Source organism: Octopus sinensis, linkage group LG11 (genome assembly GCF_006345805.1).
Source record: "Octopus sinensis linkage group LG11, ASM634580v1, whole genome shotgun sequence".
NCBI lineage: Eukaryota > Metazoa > Mollusca > Cephalopoda > Octopoda > Octopodidae > Octopus > Octopus sinensis.
The window spans coordinates 17,733,903-17,755,729 of NC_043007.1; the positions used below are offsets into that span (position 1 = coordinate 17,733,903).

The window sequence follows — 21,827 nt, forward strand, 5'->3', positions numbered from 1 at the left end:
GTTTATATGAAATTTGTTGACCACATAAACAAATACTTGAATGCACAGTAGTTTTATGCTCTATAATGTACTCACAGTTTGACATACTTTATAGATGAATGTAGCTGTGTGTGTGTGTGTGTGCACGTGCATGCACAGGCATGGCTGTGTGGTTAAGAAGTTTATTTCTCAACTATTTGGTTTTCAGTTCAGTTCCACTGTGACACTTTGGGCAAATATCTGCAACTACAGCCTCAGGCTGCCCAAAGCCTTATGAGTGGATTTGGCAGATGGAAACTCAAACAAGCCTCTGTGTGTGTGTGTGCGTGCGTATGCGTGCGTGTGTGCGCGCGTGTGTGAGAGAGAGAGAGGGAGATAGCCTTCCACCATTTCTTGACAACCAGTGTTGGTTTATTTATGTCTTTGTAACTTAGGAGACTGGCAAAAGAAACTGATAGAACGAGTACCAGACTTTAAAATAAATACCTGGATGGATCTATTTGACTAAAAACTTTAGTGGAGGCACATGGCCTAGTGGTTAGAGCAGCGGACTCGTGGTTGAGGGATCGCGGGTTCGAATCTCAGACCGGGCGATGTGTGTGTTTATGAGCGAAACACCTAAGCTCCACAATGCTCCGGCAGAAGGTAATGGCGAAACTTCTACTGACTCTTTCGCCACAACTTTCTCTCACTCTTTCCTCCTGCATCTTGCAGCTCACCAGTGACGGACCAGCGCCCCTTCCAGGTGGGGAACCTATACGCCAAGAAACCGGGAAACCGGCCCTTATGAGCCAGGCATGGCTCGAGAAGGAACAACTAAAAACTTTAAAGGTGGTGCCACAACAAGGCCACAGTCCAGCAACTGAAACAAGTAAAAGATAGTGTGTGGTGTGTGAGAGAGAAAGAAAGAGGAAGGAGAGATAGAGTTTTGGATATTTTGTTATGAAGTGAATTAAAGAGTTGCATTAATTTTTTATAGATAAGAATGTGTGTGTGTGTGTTCATTCTGGAGAGCTATACGTGACTACAAGTGGTGAGTTAACCTATATATGTCTGCATTGGCTATCTTCACATTTTATGAGAGAGAAAAAAAAAGCCAGCCACACTTTCATGATGAGGTCAACTCTCACCCAAACATTGTCGTGTGACCTTAGCCTCATTACTATACTAAATCCATTCCTACATTACTTATAAGTGGGTGGCAAGCTTAATTCATTGCCCATAGACAAGCACCACCCTTGTGTATGTACATTATCTTGTTTAGTAAAATCCAACCTGTTTCAAATCAAGTATCCAGTCAAAAGGTAACTGTCTCCCTTCTATTTCCCCCCAGATACAAAGTTCTGCAAAAAAAAAAAAAAAAAAAAGTGGGTGGGTGGGGGTCATATGTGCTACTCTTTTCTGAATAAGCAATTAAAAAAATGAAAAAAAATCAAAAAAATCTAACATTTGTTGGATATTTACATATGGTAATATTCTTGCATGTGTTCCAGTGTGTTATGCATCATGGCTTTGTAAGGAGTACTTATAAGGGATCATTTTTTTTATATCATTAATTTTCAATAGGTCTTGGGTGGTATGGTTGGGATAGTCCTGTCTTAAAGAAGCATGCTGTGTGAGTTTTTCACCATGATATAGTGTTGAATGGTGGAATGTGCAGCTGAGAAAACCCAAGTCAAAACTATCCGACTGGCATCAAGCATTTTGCCATTCTGTAATGTTAACCAACCAAGTGGAACCATAATGGAGTGTTGGTGTGAAACAATTACTTTGATTTATTACTTTCAAGTGGAAGCTTATTATCTTCTTCATTGTCTTCTGTATAGTCTCAGCCACCCCCTCTGCTCCTAGGCTGCACCCCCTCACAGATGAAGAACTAGCTGGCTTTGTGTAACTAAATATCACAGCAGTGATACTGAAGCGAACCGATTTGTAGGTCATCAGTTATGGTCTGGTGTTACTTTGTTCTTTGTTCTTCTACAGTGGGACAGCTGCTTTCTTTTCATCTTGCTCTTTATTTGAAGTTGATTTAATAAAGATGCTTGTGTTGCTCAGGTTAATAATCTCTGCTGCTATCCATGTTTAGTGAAGAACAGAAGAGAAATCATTGTGTACCGTACTGGAAGCTCCTGTCACCTGGCAATTGAGTTTACAGTATACGTGATTGTCTAGATCAATGGTTTCCAAATGGTGCAGTGCAGTGCACCAGTGCTTCAGAAGAGGTGTCTGGGAGTGCTTCAAGCTTTTAAAAATAAAGCTTATGGTTTTAGAAAATCTGTACTAATGTTTGAATGTCTTGAAAAATACATGCTTCGTGGTATTTCGTCTGTCTTTACGTTCTGAGTTCAAATTCCGCCGAGGTCGACTTTGCCTTGCATCCTTTCGGGGTCGATTAAAAAAGTACCAGTTACGCACTGGGGTTGATATAATCGACTTAATCCGTTTGTCTGTCTTTGTTTGTCCTCTCTGTGTTTAGCCCCTTCTGGGTAGTAAAGAAATAGGTATTTCGTCTGCCGCTACGTTCTGAGTTCAAATTCCGCCAAGATCGACTTTGCCTTTCATCCTTTCGGGGTCGATAAATTAAGTACCAGTTACACACTGGGGTCGATGTTATCGACTTAATCCCTTTGTCTGTCCTTGTTTGCCCCCTCTGTGTTTAGCCCCTTGTGGGCAATAAAGAAATAAGAACTTGATATTAAAATTTGAAGAACTACCTGTCAAGGTGGGTTGATCAAACTCTCATGAAAGTGTGGTTCAAGCTTTTAATTATTTAGATTTTTTTTACTATTATGAAACTCATTTCCTATCCTCGTATCTTTTTCATATTAACTTCCAGAGATTCTTGGTTTGGCAGTGTTACCGAGTGCCAGGATATTGCTGGTTTGAGTTACATAGACATGCCATCTGATGGGCCTATCTGAGATGTGTGCAGGGTGATAAAACTGACCTGCATACACTTGTTCAATGATTACTACAGGACAAAACCTTTTTGATAACAATATTGGAGCTGGCAGAATCATTAGCACGCTGGGCAAAATGCGTAGCCGTATTTCGTCTACTGTTACGTTCTGAGTTCAAATTCCACCGAGATCGACCTTGCCTTTCATCCTTTCGGGGTCGATAAATTAAGTACCAGTTACGCACCGAGGTTGATGTAATCAACTTAATCCGTGTGTTTGTCCCCTCTGTGTTTAGCCCCTTGTGAGTAGTAAAGAAATAAATATTGATAATATTATGCATATGATACGATACCTACTAATTTTGATAACAATAACCAGTTGATACCATCCAGTATTGTATGTAACCCACTAATTGTGATAGCAATAACTAGTTGATAATATTCATTATTGTATAATAAGTGGCTTTCGCTACATACTCATCAACTTTCAATACAGATGTTGCTTATATAATTTTGTACATCAGATTTTTCACCAGGTATTAAACATCACTGCCCACCTTTTAATTGCTGTGTTATTAATCTTGTAAAAGATACTTAATACAGCTCTGGTTGTTTCTTTCTAACGTCATGATTGTTTTACAAACAACAGAAGCACTCTGTGTCACCCAGACTGTAGGATTAACTAGCATTTAAATTTCTTCAGTAGTCATTGAGGTTTTTATGCTTCACTGCTTACAGTGTTGGCCAATAAGAGTACACCTTACCCTTATTATTAAATGCACATAGAGGGTGCTTTCATTGCAGAATTTCTCTTTAACCTCATTCTACATACATATGGTACACTGTTATATCAATGTTATAAAGTTAACCTTATTCAAGTTAGATAGATATAATAACATTCTATATATATATATATAGGGAGAGTTTACGAAAAAACAAGACGAAGACAGGTGATGTACAAAACAAACAGATGTATTAGTATAATGGTCATAGTCTTCCTTTCTCTGGATCTTTCCTTCTCCTATGTTTCCGACGAAGAGCTCCGCTCGAAACGTTAAACCCTCCTTCTTTCATGAGCGTACAATAACACTATTTGTTCCACGTCCTCGCGTTGTGTTTTTTTGTGCTTTCTTGTTTGGATTAACTATATATATATGTATATATATACATACATATATATATATTGGTCATGGTTTTTTTCTATTGTATGAACTAAATGTCAGAGAGGGATGGGTTAAACTACCTGCTTCAATTTGCTATAGAAGTAGGTAGTAATTTTACCTTGGTCTTATTCTTAGTGCAAGTTTTGAAGAGTGCAGTTCAATTTTAACAGTTATTTTTTCAAAGCTTTAATGGAAGTGACAAAGGAGCATATTTGGCATATTTTGCTCTATGGGTTCAATAAAGGCAACAATGCAATGGAAAGTGTGAGGAATATTAATGCAGTATATGGGGATCAGACAATGAGTGTAAGCCAGTGGTTCCAGATATTCTGAGCTGGAAACTACAGCCTGGATCTGGAAGATCTGCATTTGACCCATGTGAGCATGTAAAAATTAACACTAAAACAATGATAATAATGATAGTCATGCGACCATTTCCTAATTTAAGACAGTAGAGTGTCAAGTGTAGCTACTGTTTCTAGCAGGCTAGAAATTGTGTTGAAGCCTGTCCTCGTTGACTTGAAGTAAAGCTGGTTTTTGTTATTAAGTTGTAAATCATTCCTTGTTGAATTGACCTTTAATGAAAGGCTTTTGAACAATAACCTTCTGTCTTATTGTTTATCAGAAACTAGCAGTTTAGAATTGGAATTTTTGAAAAGTAAAAATTTTGCATTATATAGCTTGTTATTCTCTTTAAGTGAACATTTTTCTGGTTGAAATATACTGAAAAATGGTGACACAGCAGTCAAAAAATCGTAAAAAATAGGGATTTTCATAGAAAAAAAGCACCTTTTTGATGTAAATAATTTTTGGTGTTAACATGGCCCGATTTGAATTTTTTCTTCTACAGAAGGAAGAGCAAGCCTTCTTCTATCATACTCTCAATTTTAGTCAACTTGCGCCGCAGGGTCTCGGAGGAGATAGTGTTAGTTGAAGGCTACCAAACCTGACATACACAACAACTTCAGCTTTATATATATATAGAGATTATATTGCAACATATTATGTGTTTAATATGGGAGAGAATGATGTGAGGGAGATTTGGCTATTTCCTCCTGCAGATCAAATGATCATATAGAAGCTGTTTTGTTAATACCAGCAGACATACATTGATGTTACTTGAAATGGAAAGGATATTGATGAGTATTAATACTGCAATCAAACCAGATGATACTCTCATCTTGCCTAAAATACCAAGTAAAGGGATTCATCATTATCATCATCATTGTTTAACGTCCGCTTTCCATGCTAGCGTGGTTGGACGATTTGACTGAGGACTGGCGAACCAGATCTGGCAGAGTTTCTACAGCTGGATGCCCTTCCTAATGCCTACCACTCCGAGAGTAGTGGGTGCTTTTATGTGCCACCGACATGAGGGCCAGTCAGGCGGTACTGGCAATGGCCATGCTCAAGTGGTGTTTTTTATGTGCCACCTGGACAGGAGCCAGTCCAGCGGCACTGGCAACGACCTCACTCGAATGTTTTTCACGTGCCACCGGCACAAGTGCCAGTGAGGCAACGCTGGTAACGATCACGCTCGAATGGTCCTTTTTATGTGCCACTGGCACGGAAGCCAGTCAGCTTCTCTGGCAGCAATCACACTTGGATGGTGCTCTTAGCGCTCCACTGGCACAGGTGCCAGTCATCGAATTTGCGAATTTGATTTGATTTCGATTGCACTCAAGGACTAAGAATTGTGAAACAAATTTGTGAACCACCAGGCTGTGCCTGCATCTATGACTAGTCCGTATATACACAGTAACACACTTCTTCCCATCTTCCTCTCTGAATGTGTGTGCACACACACTTATGTTCCACCCTCAAACTTTTCCGTCTTCTCTTTCTCTCTCCTCTTTCTCTCTCTATCCATCTTAGCAAACTTTGAATCACTAAATATCACCCCATTGATAATATGTTAACATTATAATTGTGTGTGCACACACACACATATTCACGTTGTTGTATAAAGTATTGTAAACCCATGTCAAGCAAGTAAATATGTGTAAGTGTGGAGGAAGAACTGAAGAAGGAGGCAAGAAGTAAATAAACGGACATGAAAACAATATAGATGATAATTATGAATAATAATAATAATATTCTGCCCAAATTATCCGTTCATATTTTTGGTAGTACTGCTTGCTTAGGCATCGTAGATGGAGCTGGAATGGCTGAACAGCTGTGAAAACAATCTGGTTACTGCTATGAAATCTGGAATATATTACCTGTAACAGGATGTAGCTCTTTAGTTGTGTACGTATTGGTTTTATAGTTGCTTTCCAGTGACCTCAAGGTTGTGGGTTCATTACGCTTCAGGTATAATGCACCTTTGTATAGTAACAAAAAAAAAAAAAAAAACCCTTGGAAGAAGAGCAAACAAAAAATGATTTACAGGGTTGTTAATGTGATGATAGTTTTATCATTATATTAGGGGGAATCAGATGGTTATGATATCATCATATATAGGTGCAGGGAATAGCTCTGAGGTTAGGAAGCTCAGTTTGCAATCATGTGGTTTTGGGTTCAGTCCCACTGTACTGCATACCTTAGGCGAGTGTGTTCTATCATACCTCTGGGCTGACCAATGTGTTGTGAGTGAATTTGATAGATAAAAACTATGTGGAAGCCTGTCATATATATATATATATATATAATATATATATATATATATATATATATACACACACACACACAACACACACACACACACACACACACACACACACACACACACACCACACACACACACAGATGGATTCAGATGAATATAGTACTTAAGTTGAGGCACCAGAAATTAGTATGGTATTATCCATACAATTTAAAATAAGGTGATTAAAATCAAAATCAGCAACAAGGATATCCAGAGGTAATGCAGTACGATCGTTTCATGCGACTCCATTTAATTGAACAATGCAATCATTACATCAATTTAAAATGCAGAGCAATCCTCAGCTGCACAAAAACATAGGATTTAATTAAATTTGATTAAATGGAGTCGCATGAAACAATCGTACTGCATTACCTCTGGATATCCTTGTTGCTATTTTGATATATATCATCATCATCATCGTTTAGCATCCGCTTTCCATGCTAGCATGGGTTGGACAATTCAACTGGGGTCTGGGAAGCCAGAAGGCTGCACCAGGCCCAGTCTGATCTGGCAATGTTTTACGGCTGGATGCCCTTCCTAACACCAACCACTCCGAGAGTGTAGTGGGTGCTTTTTACGTGCCAGACGAGGCTGGCAAACGGCCACGATCGGATGGTGCTTTTTACGTGCTACCGGCACGGAAGCCAGTCAGGGCGGCGCTGGCAACAGCCACGTTCGGATGGTTGTCTTATGTGCCACCGGCACTGGTATCACAGCTACAATTTCCATTGATGTTGATCGATTTTGATTTTCACTTGCCTCAACAGGTCTTCGCAAGTAGAGTTTTGTGTCCCAAGAAGGAAAGGTATGCATAAGTGGACTGGCTACATCCCAGGTAGAGGCCACGGATTATGGTCTCACTTGTCCTGCTGGGTCTTCTCACGCACAGCATACTTCCAAAGGTCTCGGTCTCTAGTCATTTCCTCGGTGAGACCTAAAGTTCGAAGGTCGTGCTTCACCACCTCGTCCCAGGTTTTCCTGGGTCTACCTCTTCCACACACACACACACACACACATATATGTACATATATACATATATATGTCATATATGTCCATTTTCCATGCTAGCATGGGTTGCATAGTTTGACTGGAGTTGAAGAGCTGCACCGGGTTCCAGCCTGATTTGGCTTGGTTTCTACTGCTGGATGCTCTTTCTAATGCCAACCTCTTTACAGTGTGTGCTGGGTGCTTCTAACATGCTACTGGCATGAGCGCTTTTATGTGGCACCAGCACAAGAGCTTCTTACATAGGACCAGTATGAATGCTTTTTGCATGACACTGGCATGTGTGTGTGACCGTGACCCCTACCATTGCTTGACAACTGGCATTGGTTTGTGTATGTTTCTTTGACTTGGTTTGGCAAAAGAAGTCAATAGAAAATAAGTACCAGATTTTAAAAAGCCCATAATTACTGGGGTCAAGCATGGTTGCAGTCAAATGGCTGAAACAAGTAAAACATAAAAGATAACATATTGTGAAATTCCTTCTGACCCATGCAAGCATAGAAAAGTGGCTGTTAAGTGATGATTAATGATGATGACTTTAGAGATGGCAAGAGAAGAATTGATTCCACTATTGGACTGACACTTTATTGATCATGAAAGAAAGGCTAAGTTGAAACCTCAGCAGGATTTGAACTCAGATCAGGGATAACAAATGTACTGATACTTTTTTAAAGAAGACTATGGAACCATTTCTTTTCTACTCTAAGCACAAGGCCCAAAATTTTGGGGGAGAGGGCCAGTCGATTAAATCAACCCCAGTACACAACTGGTACTTAATTTATCGACCCTCATCCCCAAGGATGGAAGGCAAAGTTGACCTCGGCAGAATTTGAACTCACAACGTAAAGATAGACAGAATACTGCTAAGCATTTTGCTCGTCGTGTTAATGATTCTATCAGCTCACCGCCTTACTATGGAACCATTTCTACAAAATACAATGAGTTATAATTAATTAAAATTCTGTAAATAGATATATGAATCTCAATCAAGAAAGAAAAGGATCTTTAATTATGAATAAGATCAATCTTTTTCTTGCACAAAAATATTGTACAGACAGATTGATTGATCAGACAGTCTAAGGGTAAAATAATCATAGACTGTTAATTATTGACCTGTTATAGTTACTTATTATTTGGGCTTGGCAGCTCTATATAACAGAATATATTTTATATAATGTAGTATGATGCCATAATGCATACCCTAGTGAAGTGAAAAAGTCGTTTAAATTTCTCAACTCTGCTGTATGGGGGGAGGCTTGCAGCCTCAAATAACTCATCCGTGCGCACACACACTGTATTACTGAATGTAGAAGAGCAATGATGATGATACAGATGATAGTGAGTCTTGGTGTTTCTTAGTTCTAATCTCAAGATGGCAAATAAATTTATTCTTCAACTAGCAGTATCGCGTTGCTCGGGCTTGTTTTCTTTTCGACCCTTTAGAATTGGAATTTTTGGAAAGTAAAACTTTTGCATTATGTAGCTTGTTATTCTCTTTAAGTGAACATTTTTCTGGTTGAAATACACCGAAAAATGGTGACACAGCAGTCAAAGAATCGTAAAAAATTAAGGGATTTTCATAGAAAAAAAAGCACCTTTTTGATGTAAATAATTTTTGGTGTTAACATGGTCCGATTTGAATTTTTCTTCTATGGAAGGAAGAGCAAGCCTTCTTCTATCATACTCTCAATTTTGGTCAACTTGTGCCGCAGGGTCTCGGAGGAGATAGTGTTAGCTGAAGGCTACCAAACCTGCCTACACAGACAACTTCAGCTTTATAGAGAGAGAGATTTATATTGGTCATGAAGTATATACCTTTCTCTCTGTCAGTGTTGTTGTGAAACTTGTGCATTGCATGCTGTGTTACACCACTGTTCATGTTATGCATGTTTATGCACATCTGTGTAATGTAGTTGTGATGTGCGTACTTCTCAGTGACAAAACCCTAAAGAAAATCGATGATGCTCAGGACATAGTTTTCTCTTTTTTAGGTTTTGTTCATCATGATTTTGTTTATTCTTAAGCCCCACCACAACCAACTGTTACTCTTTTACTTGTTTCAGTCATTTCACTGTGGCCATGCTGGAACACCGCCCTTAGTCGAGCAAATCGGCCCCAGGACTTATTCTTTGTAAGCCTAGTACTTATTCTATCGGTCTCTTTTGCCGAACTGCTAAGTTACCGGGACGTAAACACACCAGCATCGGTTATCAAGCAATGTTGGGGGAACAAACACAGACACACAAACATATACACATACATACACACACACACACACACACACACACATATATATATATATATATATATATATGTGTGTGTGTGTGTGTGGTGTGTGTGTGTGTGTGTGTGTATGTATGTGTATAGGAATATATATATACTTATATACGACAGGCTTCTTTCAGTTTCCACCTACCAAATCCACTCACAAGGCTTTGGTCGGCCCGAGGCTATAGTAGAAGACACTTGCCCAAGGTGCCACACAGTGAGACTGAACCCGGAACCATGTGGTTGGTAAGCAAGCTACTTACCACACAGCCACTCCTACGCCTATGTTGTTTATTTTGCTTGTATTATTTCCTTTGAAAGCTAATAGTGGTTATATGCCGGAAGTTATTACTGATATCATTAACTGATGCTGTTATTATTAAACACAGACTTGTGGGGTGGATGACATATTGTGTTTACTTGCATTAAATGAATAATAATGATATATTATGCTATTAAGTAATTATTTATTTGTTTATTTAATAAGATTAAATCCTGCAAATTCTATTATGGATGAATATTTCCCTCTTCTTTTCTATTCTCCTCAGTTCTGTTTAATTACCTGTAATAATATTGAATTTGGTTCATTAGAAACTTAATTTTGGGTCCTGTCACAAGGTTGGGAACTATTTCTCCTTATACATACACAAGGGTTAATTTTATAAGGGTGCTGACTACTGTAATTTGATGGCATATAAGACACATTTTCGCTAAAAAAAAATGCCTCAGAAAATCGTTCTAGGTCCCATGGGCCTGAGAACAGGGGTTGCAGGTGGTGCAAGTGCAACCCCCTAAAATTTTCTTGGAGTTCAGAACCAAAATTTGCAGCCCTACTTATTTTCCCTCGGGTTTAGAAAACGGTAAATAAAAAGTGATGTGTAAAAAGTAGCTGGAATTTAGGTTCCTTCTCAAAGAACAAAACACAAAAATAGCAAAAAAAAAAAAAAAAAAAGAAAAAAAAAGACCTTGTTTGTAAATATTTTTGGACCTGGGTTTGCACTCCTTAAGCAAATTTCATTCCCGAGCCAGTGCTAGGTCCTATATGTGAAGTTAGGCCCCTAATGAGCTTTAGTGCATGAAAAATCGTTTTTCTTGATATGTGCTGCTGAAATCAGGGTGTGTCTGATATACCTTTGCATCTCTTATGCCATCAAATATGGTACATTTGTTCAATTTATGGTTAGTTTAATTACTGCTATTTATTTAATTGATGAATTAGTGGTGAAACATAAAGTTGGCTCTTAATGAGATTTGAACTGTGGACATTAGCGTCTTCAGTCTTGTAATTTACTTTCTTGGCTGTCTTTGCCACTCTTTTTACTACCTCTCTCTCTCTATATATATATTGAAATTGTTCATATTAGTCTCATCTCTTTCATCCCCTCTCAGTATCTCTCTCCCTAACATCTCAACTGTTTTTCTTTTCACTCTCTTGTTTCTTTCCACTCTATCTTCTGATCTCTCCCATCTTTCCTTCTCTCTCTCATTTAAGAAAACAAAAACACAACTCCAATAGTTATTGAATATATCATCTATAAGGAAGGACCATAGTTAAAGTTATCAACAACGCTTACAGACATGTTTTCATGACAAACATTATGATAAACTCTACTTTCCTCTTTGTAAAACCCAACACTATAGGTTTTTCATGTAATCTTTTGATGTTTTTCTTTTTTTCATTTCCAGATAAATGAAACAGTTCCATTAATGGGCCGTTCAGGAATTCTTGGTGAACAGAAAAACAATTTCTTCAAGGATGTGGCCTGTGGTAAAGGTGCTATGTCTGCCTATACTTACACAATAACACAGTCTGGCTTGCTTTGTGAGTTCAATGAGAAACGTTTGCTTGAAAAATGGGTTGAGTTACGGGTGAGTATTCACATTCCACCATATAAATTATCTGTAGTATGAGGGATGAAGTGTGATTCACCAACCTCTTGGATTCTCTTACAGTGTCAACTTTCCAGCTAGGTTACATCCAAAGGCGCTCTACCTGCCTAACTTCTTGCCAGAACCTAACAACACATTCCTTCTTTATCACACGTCCACACACGCCTGTGCACCATGACTGCCCCAAAGCAAAGAGGCCCACACTGGTCCTACTTAGGAGAAGCCCACGCTGATCCGACTTATGCTCATGTGACCTCCCTCACTGCTGGCCATCTGGTAGGGTCCCTCAGCTCCTGATGTCACTGACCCTATACTTCTGGTTCACCTCATCCCCACATTGTCTATCAGCTGTTTGGAACATTTATGTGTGTACATACATACGCATGTGGGTCTGAGTGCACGTGCACACACACACACGTTTCTACTTGTGTGTGTTTTAACAGCCGAATTCTTTAACAAGACCTGTTTTACAGGCCTAGAGGATAACGATATTACTATCTAGTTTTATTGACATTGTGGGGAGCAAGGATTGTGTGAGGTAGTTGGTGAAGTCGGTGTGGGGCAGTGGTGTGGGTACACTAAGAGATTATACAGTGTGAAATGGGTGTGTTGATTGGTTTGGGGGTATTAATGAACAGCAACTAATCACCATATTTACTTGTGAATAAGTCCAAATATTTTATACGTGATGTTTAAGTAGGAAAATTGGGGTGCGACATATACACGGGGCAAAGTTTAAATATGAAAGGGAAAACTTTTGTACCAAGATTTAGCACGAAATTAGGGGTGTGACTTACATGTAAATATATTAGTTCAGTGTCAAGGATGGCTGTTGGGATGGTGATAGGAAAAGCAGGAGAAAGGTAGACCAGAAGTACTACAGTTTTGGAGACTGCTTTTGAATATAGTCTACTGAATTTTCATTCACATCAATGTTAGATGGGTGGTGTTGGTTTGGGAGTGGGGCGAATGATGATCATGGCTGCTGACATGATTCGGAGACCAATTGCTAAGTTGTAGCATGAAGGACACGAAGGAGTTTCACTTGAATGAAGAAGTTCTGAAGGATTTCGTTTGTATTTCATATTGGAGGTTGTTTGTGTTACAAATTGTATAATATCTGGTTTTGGAAGAGAATACTTTGTGGCTGGAAAACTGGAGAAGTTATAGGGTCTGAAATGCAATACATGCACACACACACACACACACGTATATATGATATGGAAATAAATATTTTGTAGAAGTAACCAGAACATTATCTTAATGTACTGACTTCAGCAAAAGACTTGGAGAAGGAAATATTAATATTTCTGTGTATGTGTGCGTGCGTGCACACACACACACGCACAGAGTAATGTAAAAACAGTTACTATGTAACATAAAGATGTGAGTGTATGTGGAGTGCACAAATACATAAATGATTTGTTGGCTGGGTAATGTTAGTTTGAAGAAAATAGGCTGATACAGATGGCTTTCAAAGATGTCTGAGAATTAAATTAACAAAGACTTGGAAAAAGGTGAAGGGATTGTGAATGAAGAGTGTTTCAGGTGAGTACGATGGAAGCTGTATGTTTTGATTTTAAACAGCTTAAGTTGGTGGATGATGTGTTTAATGATGCTGGAGACGTTGGAAGTGCTTATTTTGACAGATTCAGCTGTAGATGGTTGGTATGAAGGTAGAAGGGAAATAGAACAAAATAGACACAGTCAAACTCTTAGACTTCAGTTACATTTGCCTTGACTTTCAATTAGTTTTACACATTTATGGAGCCTCTCTTGGTGTCAAACTAAACATTAAACTACAAGCCAAAAGGGATAGTCTCGAAATAGCAAACAAAATCTCCCTCAAAATCATACGCTATTGTATTATGTATAGCAAAAAAGGACAAAGCTCATTAGATAATAAAAGTTGTAGTTACTAAAAAAAGTCAGATTGATCATAACAGGAATGCTTTAGGTCTATTTGATCATTGCTGACCTGAAGTTAAACAACAACAACAGCTAGTAGACGTAGGAGTGACTGTGTGGTAAGTAGCTTGCTTATGAACCTCATGGTTCTGGGTTCAGTCCCACTGCGTGGCACCTTGGGCAAGTGTTTTCTACTATACCCATGGGCCGACCAAACCCTTGTGAGTGGATTTGGTAGATGGGAACTGAAAGAAGCCCATCATATATATGTGTGTGTTTGTCCCCCCAACATTGCTTGACAAACGATGTTGGTGTGTTTACGTCCCCGTAATTTAGCGGTTCGGCAAAAAGAGACCGATAGGCTTACAAAGAATAAGTCCTGGGGTCGATTTGCTCGACTAAAGGCGGTGCTCCAGCATGGCCACAGTGAAATGACTGAAACAAGTAAAAGAGAGTAAAAGAAAAAGAGAATATTAGGAATGTTTGTAGAAGTCTTCATCAGGGTTCATAGTTACGTCAGCTGGTTTGACTCAGCTTGATTCTCCAGTATCATGTGTAGTGGATTGATCATTTGATTTCTGGTTGACCATTTCCTAACATTAACAGCTTTTTTTTTTTCTTTTAATGGTGGGGTGATTGTGGAGGGGGTTACATGCATTTGTAAGCAATAACTTCACTGGACATTTGAGTTCAATAAAGCCGTCAATGCTTCTCTGCATATTTATACAACTCGTCTAATATTCAACCTGTGGACACAGAAAATTAAATGCAAACAGTAAATTCTTTATTCATACTTTAATTGACTATTCTAGTAAATTAAATCAATTTCACTGTACACAGCAACCTTGTGGCACTCTGAAAGTTTTAGGTTCAAATTCCTCTTAGTTTTTTTCTCAGGATGTCTTCTTTATGGCTGTTTTAATATAATTTACCTAAGATCCTTATAAATTTACTTGTGGTAAATAATTATCTTTGATTTTGCTTTTCATGGGATCAGTCATGAAAGCTTCTGATCAGGTAGCTTCTAATGTCATATATTGATATAATGAGAAGCTTTGTTATTTGTTTGATGTAAGCAAGTTGGGAAATAGATTCCATCTATCTGTCTGCCTGTCAGTCCATCTGCCCGCCAGTCCGTCTGCCCGCCTGTCCGTCTGCCCGCCAGTCCGTCTGCCCACCAGTCCGTCTGTCCGCCAGTCTGTCTGCCTCCTGCCGGATCTTTTCTATTCTGAAGCCAGTTTTTTCAAATTTTTCCTACTGAACCAAACAATTTGAAACTTCGTATACTGGTAGAATGTGTCAAAAGTAAACTTAATTGTAAACCAGAATGAAAACGGAATTGTAACTTCTAAGTTTAACGTTGTTTAATAATTAGAATTTTAACCAATGATATTCCGTCATTCGGCTTTATTTTATTTACTCCGTCTCGACCACCAATTTCGTGACGTATTAGACATCTTAAATGTAAACAAGCTATAGTCAGCCACCTTCTAATAACAAAAGTTTGTCTTTGAAGTTACCGTCTAGGGGAAGCATTGATGTACATGTGTGTGTGTGTATGTGTTTGATGGGGTGTGGGAGACAGTATGTTGTGTAAGTGAAGTGCTTCTGTTAGTGTGTGTGAAGAGACAGAGAGAGTAATGTGTGAAAGAGAGAGATAACTGAAATTTTTTACTCGGTGTATGTGTATATGTATGTCTGCATGTATGTGTGTGTGTATGTGTAAGTATGTGTGTGTGTGTATGTATGTGTGTGTGTGTATGTATGTATGGCCGATTCATCGTAATTACGATGAATCGGCCATACATACACACACACACATACATGCAGACATACATATACACATACACCGAGTAAAAAATTTCAGTTATCTCTCTCTTTCACACATTACTCTCTCTGTCTCTTCACACACACTAACAGAAGCACTTCACTTACACAACATACTGTCTCCCACACCCCATCAAACACATACACACACACACATGTACATCAATGCTTCCCCTAGACGGTAACTTCAAAGACAAACTTCCCTCGTCATAAAATCGCTTCCTCTTAGTCTCTTTCGCTCTCATTACTTATGTAAAAAAATAAAAGTTTTTTACGGAAATCGACGGAAAACTTGTGCTACGACAAGCGAAACTTCGCCGAAATTTAATATTAAAAAAGCAAAGAGCTGGCAGAAACATTAGCACGCCGGGCGAAATGCGTAGCCGTATTTTGTCTGCCGTGTTTGTTTACAGTTTTCCGAACGTTAGTACGTCACAAAAGCGCTTTCTACGTCACACTAATAGAATGCAGTCAAGTTTTACACATGAAAACAAACAATCTGATTGGTTAAAATTCGCAGTTTTAATCTACGATTAAAGTCATAAAATAGATTTTTCTCAAATAAACTAGTTCCAACCTGTGTCTTGTTTTGCTAGACTCTATCAGCATACGAAGTTTCAGATTATTTAGTTAAGTAGAAAGATCTGTGGTCCTGGCTTCAGAATAGAAAAGATCCCTCCTGCCCACCAGTCTGTCTGTATGTCTGCCTGGCTGCCCACCCCTCTATCCCTCCATTTTTCTCCTTTTTTCTCGCTCCTTTTTTTCTGTGTTTTTCCCCTCTTTCTTTGGCAGAGAGAGAGAAAGAGAGAAAAATACAAGCAAGGCTCTTTAATTGATGTCAGATACAATTCTCCTCTGCTCACACCATTGTGAGCATGTCAGCCCGTTATCCATGATATGTCAGTTTAGCAAATTAACTTATCAACTTGTTAAACTGCCAAGTTAAATTGCTAACACAACATTTGGTCTTTTTACATATCATACTGATGTAATTTATAAAGTAATTTTTAAGGCTTATTATGTCTTGAAAAAGCTGTCAAGATTTTGTTTGATTTTATCTAGTATTAACAATTCTGCACATTATACTATTTGTGTTAATGTCTATACAAGAAATTTTTAAATATTTTTTTTATTCTTTTACTTGTTTCAGTCATTTGACTGGAGCCATTCTGGAGCACTGCCTTGTGGGGTTTTAGTTGAACAAATTGACCCCAGGACTTATTTTTTAAGCCTAGTACTTATTCTATTAGTTTCTCTTGCTGAACCGCTAAGTTTCAGGGCCATAAACATGCCAACATTGGTTGTCGAGTGGTGACGGGACGTCGACAAATAGACACAAATACATACATACATCATACACACACACACACACACACAAATGACTTCTTTCTGTTTCTGTCTACCAAATCTACTCACAAGGCTTTTGTTGGCCTAAGGCTATTGTAAGAAACACTTGCCCAAGGTGTCACACAGTGGGACTGAACCTGGAACTGCGTGGTTGGAAAGTAAGCTTCTTACCACACCTGTACCTATATACATACATACATACATGAAAATCGAAATCGATCAACATCAATGGAAATTGTAGCTGTGATACCAGTGCTGGTGGTACGTAAGAGAACCATCCGAACGTGGCCGTTGCCAGCCTCGTCTGGCACGTAAAAAGCACCCACTACACTCACGGAGTGGTTGGCGTTAGGTAGGGCATCCAGCCGTAGAAACATTGCCAGATCAGACTGGAGCCTGGTGCAGCCTTCTGGCTTTCCAGACTCCAGTTGAACCGTCCGACCCATGCCAGCATGGAAAGCGGACGCTAAATGATACATACATACATACATATGATGGACTTCTTTCAGTTTTTGTCTGCCAAGTACATTTATGAGGCTTTGGTCAGCCCTAGACATTATTAGAAGACACTTGCCCAAGGTGCCACGCAGTGGGACTGAACCTGGAACCATGTGGTTAGGAAGAAAGCTTCTTACCACACAGCCACGCCTGTGCCTATTATTTATTCATAAAGAGGTGGCGAGTTGGCAGAATCATTAGCATGTTGGACAAAATGCTTAGCAGAATTCCTTCCGGCTCTTTATGATCTGAGTTCAAATCCTCTCAGGGTCAATATTGCCTTTCCTCCTTTAGGGATTAATAAAATAAGTACCTGTTGAATACTGGGGGTTGATGTAATTGACTGTCTCTCTTCCCTTAAATTGCTGGCCCTGTGCTAAAATTTGAAGCCATTATTTATTTATAATAATTATTTTTTACTTTTTTTTTTTAAATTTCTTTCAGGCGAAGAATGCAACTGGTATGGCTGTTGGAGAAAAGAACGTATTTATTGGTTGTGCCAATGGTGTGATCCGAGTGTTTGATGCTCAGAATCTTCATTTTGTGGCTTCCCTTCCCAAGCCTCACCCTCTTGGGGTTGATGTTTCAGCAGCTGTCAATATCAGGTAATTTTTTTATTTATTAAAAATTTTTTTTTTTTACTTGTTTCACTCATTTGACTGTGGCCATGCTGGAGCACCATCTTTAGTCAAGCAAATCGACCCCGGGTCTTATTCTTTGTAAGCCCAGTACTTATTCTATCGGTCTCTTTTGCTGAACCGCTAAGTGACGGGGACGTAAACACACCAGCATCGGTTGTCAAGCAATGTTGGCGGGACAAACACAGACACACAAACACATACACACACATATATATATATACATATATACGACAGGCTTCTTTCAGTTTCCGTCTACCAAATCCACTCACAAGGCATTGGTCGGCCCGGGGCTATAGCAGAAGACACTTGCCCAAGATGCCATGCAGTGGGACTGAACCTGGAACCATGTGGTTGGTTAGCAAGCTACTTACCACACAGCCACTCCTGCGCCTATGTTTGAACTTCTTTAGTATTTCAGTTTTGTACCTTCAAGTCATCACAATTTGTAGAATCTGTCTGTGTTGTAAACTTTATCCTCCCTTCTTCCTCTTTCCTCCTCCCTTTCTCCCTCTTCCCTTTCTTTCTGTCTCTAATAAGGATAATAATAAAAATGGTTGTTTTTGTTATCGCTCATCATCATCATCATCATCATTTAACGTCCGCTTTCCATGCTAGCATGGGTTGGACGATTGACTGAGGTCTGGCGAACCAGACTCCATGTCTGTCCTTGTTTGTCCTCTCTGTGTTTAGCCCCTTGTGGGTAGTAAAGAAACAGGTATTTTGTCTGCCATTACGTTCTGAGTTCAAATTCCGCCGAGGTCGACTCTGCCTTTCATCCTTTTGGGGTCGATTAAATAAGTACCAGTTACGCACTGGGGTCGATGTAATCGACTTAATCCGTTTGTCTGTCCTTGTTTGTCCCCTCTGTGTGTAGCCCCTTGGTGGCAGCAAAGAAATAAGAATTGGTCTAATGGTATTTGAATATATTGATGACTGTATTAAATATAAAAACAGTTTGCTAATTGAGGTTTCGATAGGTTGCTATCTTTAGTCCCACATTGAAACCTGTAGGTGATGGTAAACCTCTGTATGCTAACGGTAGAAGGTGCTTGATGGAAGAGCAAAAAGAATAATACGAGGATGTTGTAACAGCATAGCAAATAGTGGCGTTTAGTGTGATTGGGGTATGAGATGTTTTGGTGTCACTGATTTGATGCTGTCTTATTGGACATTAGATGTAATGTTTTTCTCCATCTCCCCCTCTCTCTGATTGTGCATTTGAATATCTAGGTATGTATGTACGTGTAATGTCTTTCTCCCTCTCTCCTCCCCACACTCTATCCATATACGTATATTTCTGTGCGTGCAAGCGTGTGTGAATGTATGCTTGTATCCAGTGTCAAAACATACTGTCGTCAAAATGGGTTGACTGTCCATTCAGTCATGCCAAATCATCAGCGTTAAAATTGTCATACCCAGTTGACTCATTCTGACATGACAGACCTGTCAAACCCTTTCTGATACAAAGAAATGTATGTTAAAATGATAAATGATAAGATTTGATTCTGATAGTGTTACTGTTGTTTTAACCCCAAATCAGCCCAGATTATAAAATCTGTAGACTTTATAATAACCAAAGGTGTTGCAGCTGTGACTATTCCATCTTTTATTTCATACAGTGTATCTAGGCATCTGTTATCGAAATGTCCTTCATCTTTTGAAGTTATGATCTGAGGGAGATTTGGCTGGTATTTCTAGCAAATTAAATGAAAATATAGGTCTTTTAAATAGTTATACTATGACAGTTTATTGTGATAATTTGTTATTTAGGAGATTAGAATAAATTATTGGCAAACCTCACTTTGCAAACTGTCTCTGTGTTCAATACAGTCTTTAGTTTGTCCAAACAATAGCATGTCTTTGTAATGCTTCTCTTCTGGTTAAGTCAGGTAAAGCAATCACTGCTGTAGCCTTTTCATGTTTGAGAGTGTTAGCAGTTTATGCAGATACACCAAAACATACAGACTTTGCAAGAATGAGAAATGGCAAGTGAAATATTCCTTTCTACTCTAGGCACAAGGCTCGAAATTTTTGGGGAGGAGGCCAGTCGATTAGATAAGCCCAGTATGCAACTAGTACTTAATTTATCGACACTGAAAGGATGAAAGGTAAAGTCGACCTCGACAGAATTTGAACTCGGAACATAAAGACAGACAAAATACTGCTAAGCATCTTGCCTGGCGTGCTAACGTTTCTGCCAGTTCGCCACAAGTGAAATGTTAATAAGAAAACAATGTTGTCTTAATGTGTTATTTCTCATTCTAAATTTCAGCCAAGTGTGTCCGAAAACAGATGCCCTTTATCCTGATTCTATGGCTTTAACTTATGATGATATTAATAAAAAGGTAAGAATTAAATTTTAAAACTTCATAATAAATGGGTAGGCATTGGAGGCGTGATGCATACCCTGCGCACTGATAAATTTCTTTGTTGTATGTCACCAAGTTTAAATATTAATAATTATCTCAGAATATGATCTAAGTTAAAGGAAATTTGTCAGAGAAGTGAAAAGATAGTTTTTATTTTCCATTTCCACTGAAGGACCAGGTGTGTTGAAGAAGCTACTTATATTTCAACTGGTTTTCAGGAAAACGTTAAAATACAAGTTGGCAAAGAAATTTGAATGTTATTTTAGGGAGTTTGGAATTAAAATTCAGAAAAAAGACCTGTTTCACCAACACGTTCAAACGACTTAGCTACAGACATAATCTCTCCTCTCTCTGCCTTTTGTTTCACTGCTACAGTGATGCTCATTTTTCAGAGCTGGCTAGTTTTGTCCACCTCCATTCAAGAAACCATGACTTTCCTATACTCATCGTACCCACTTTTCAGGCAATGCACTAACTACTATGCTGTGTCCTTCCTCCTTAAGCATGGAACAAACTGCTGGCATCAGTCGTTAGTTGTCGGAGCACTGCATCCTTCAAAACTTCCATGCTTACTGAGATTTGCCAACACTGCACCTGATTTTCTCCCCTCCATACACACGCAAGCATGTATCTGACTCATGCATTGTTCGCTTTCTAGACATTTGTACATTACTGCATATACTTTATACGCACTTTCTGACAAGTTGTGGTGCACCTGAGCACTGTATACAATAATTTCATTATTGTTATTATTATTATAGCATCAGTCTTCTGGAATTCCTTCCCTGTACTTTTCTTTCTCGCAACCATCGACTTGTAACTGTTAAAAAGATATGTTAACCATATTATTCTCCTTGGTTTTGGCGGTTTTGCAAAGTTGATGGGCTCAGCCCCTTCCTCCAGACCAAACTAATAAAAATTGGAAAAATAAATGCAGCCAAAAACCCCCCTAAAAATACAAACAATATTAGTGAATGGCTAATATTTTCATCTTTGCATTAAGCACAGGAAACAGCTTTAGACATGTTTCAGTTTTATTCTGACCTTATCAGTAAAACATGAATTTTACCATTCATCACTATTAGATGTCATCTGATCTCAGCAGGTTAAATATATGATGTCTATTCAGGTCTTTCCTTTGCCATACTTACTCAATTATCATATATATATATATGATAGTTTAATTCAGTCCTTATGTTATGAAACTAGTTTGTTCTGGGTCATCCTCTTGAGTATTTGCCATTTATTTTCCCCCTCTAGTAAGTCTTTGTATTCCCTGAGCTCTTACTATGTGACCAAAGTATTTTAACTGCCTTTCTTTTTATAGCTGAAAGTAACACTCTTTTTACATTTGCTAGTTGTCACACTTCTTCATAAGTTTTTGTC

General features: G+C 38.7%; 1 protein-coding gene across 1 annotated transcript in view; it reads left to right on the forward strand.

The window, feature by feature from the left end:
* The window catches only part of LOC115217254 (WD repeat-containing protein 62), a 227,795-nt gene that overhangs the window by 122,390 nt on the left and 83,578 nt on the right, over positions 1-21,827 (forward strand). Inside the window, 3 exon segments of the mRNA XM_036507131.1 lie at positions 11,648-11,830; positions 17,876-18,036; positions 20,345-20,417. Coding sequence (XP_036363024.1) covers positions 11,648-11,830; positions 17,876-18,036; positions 20,345-20,417 — 417 coding nt within the window.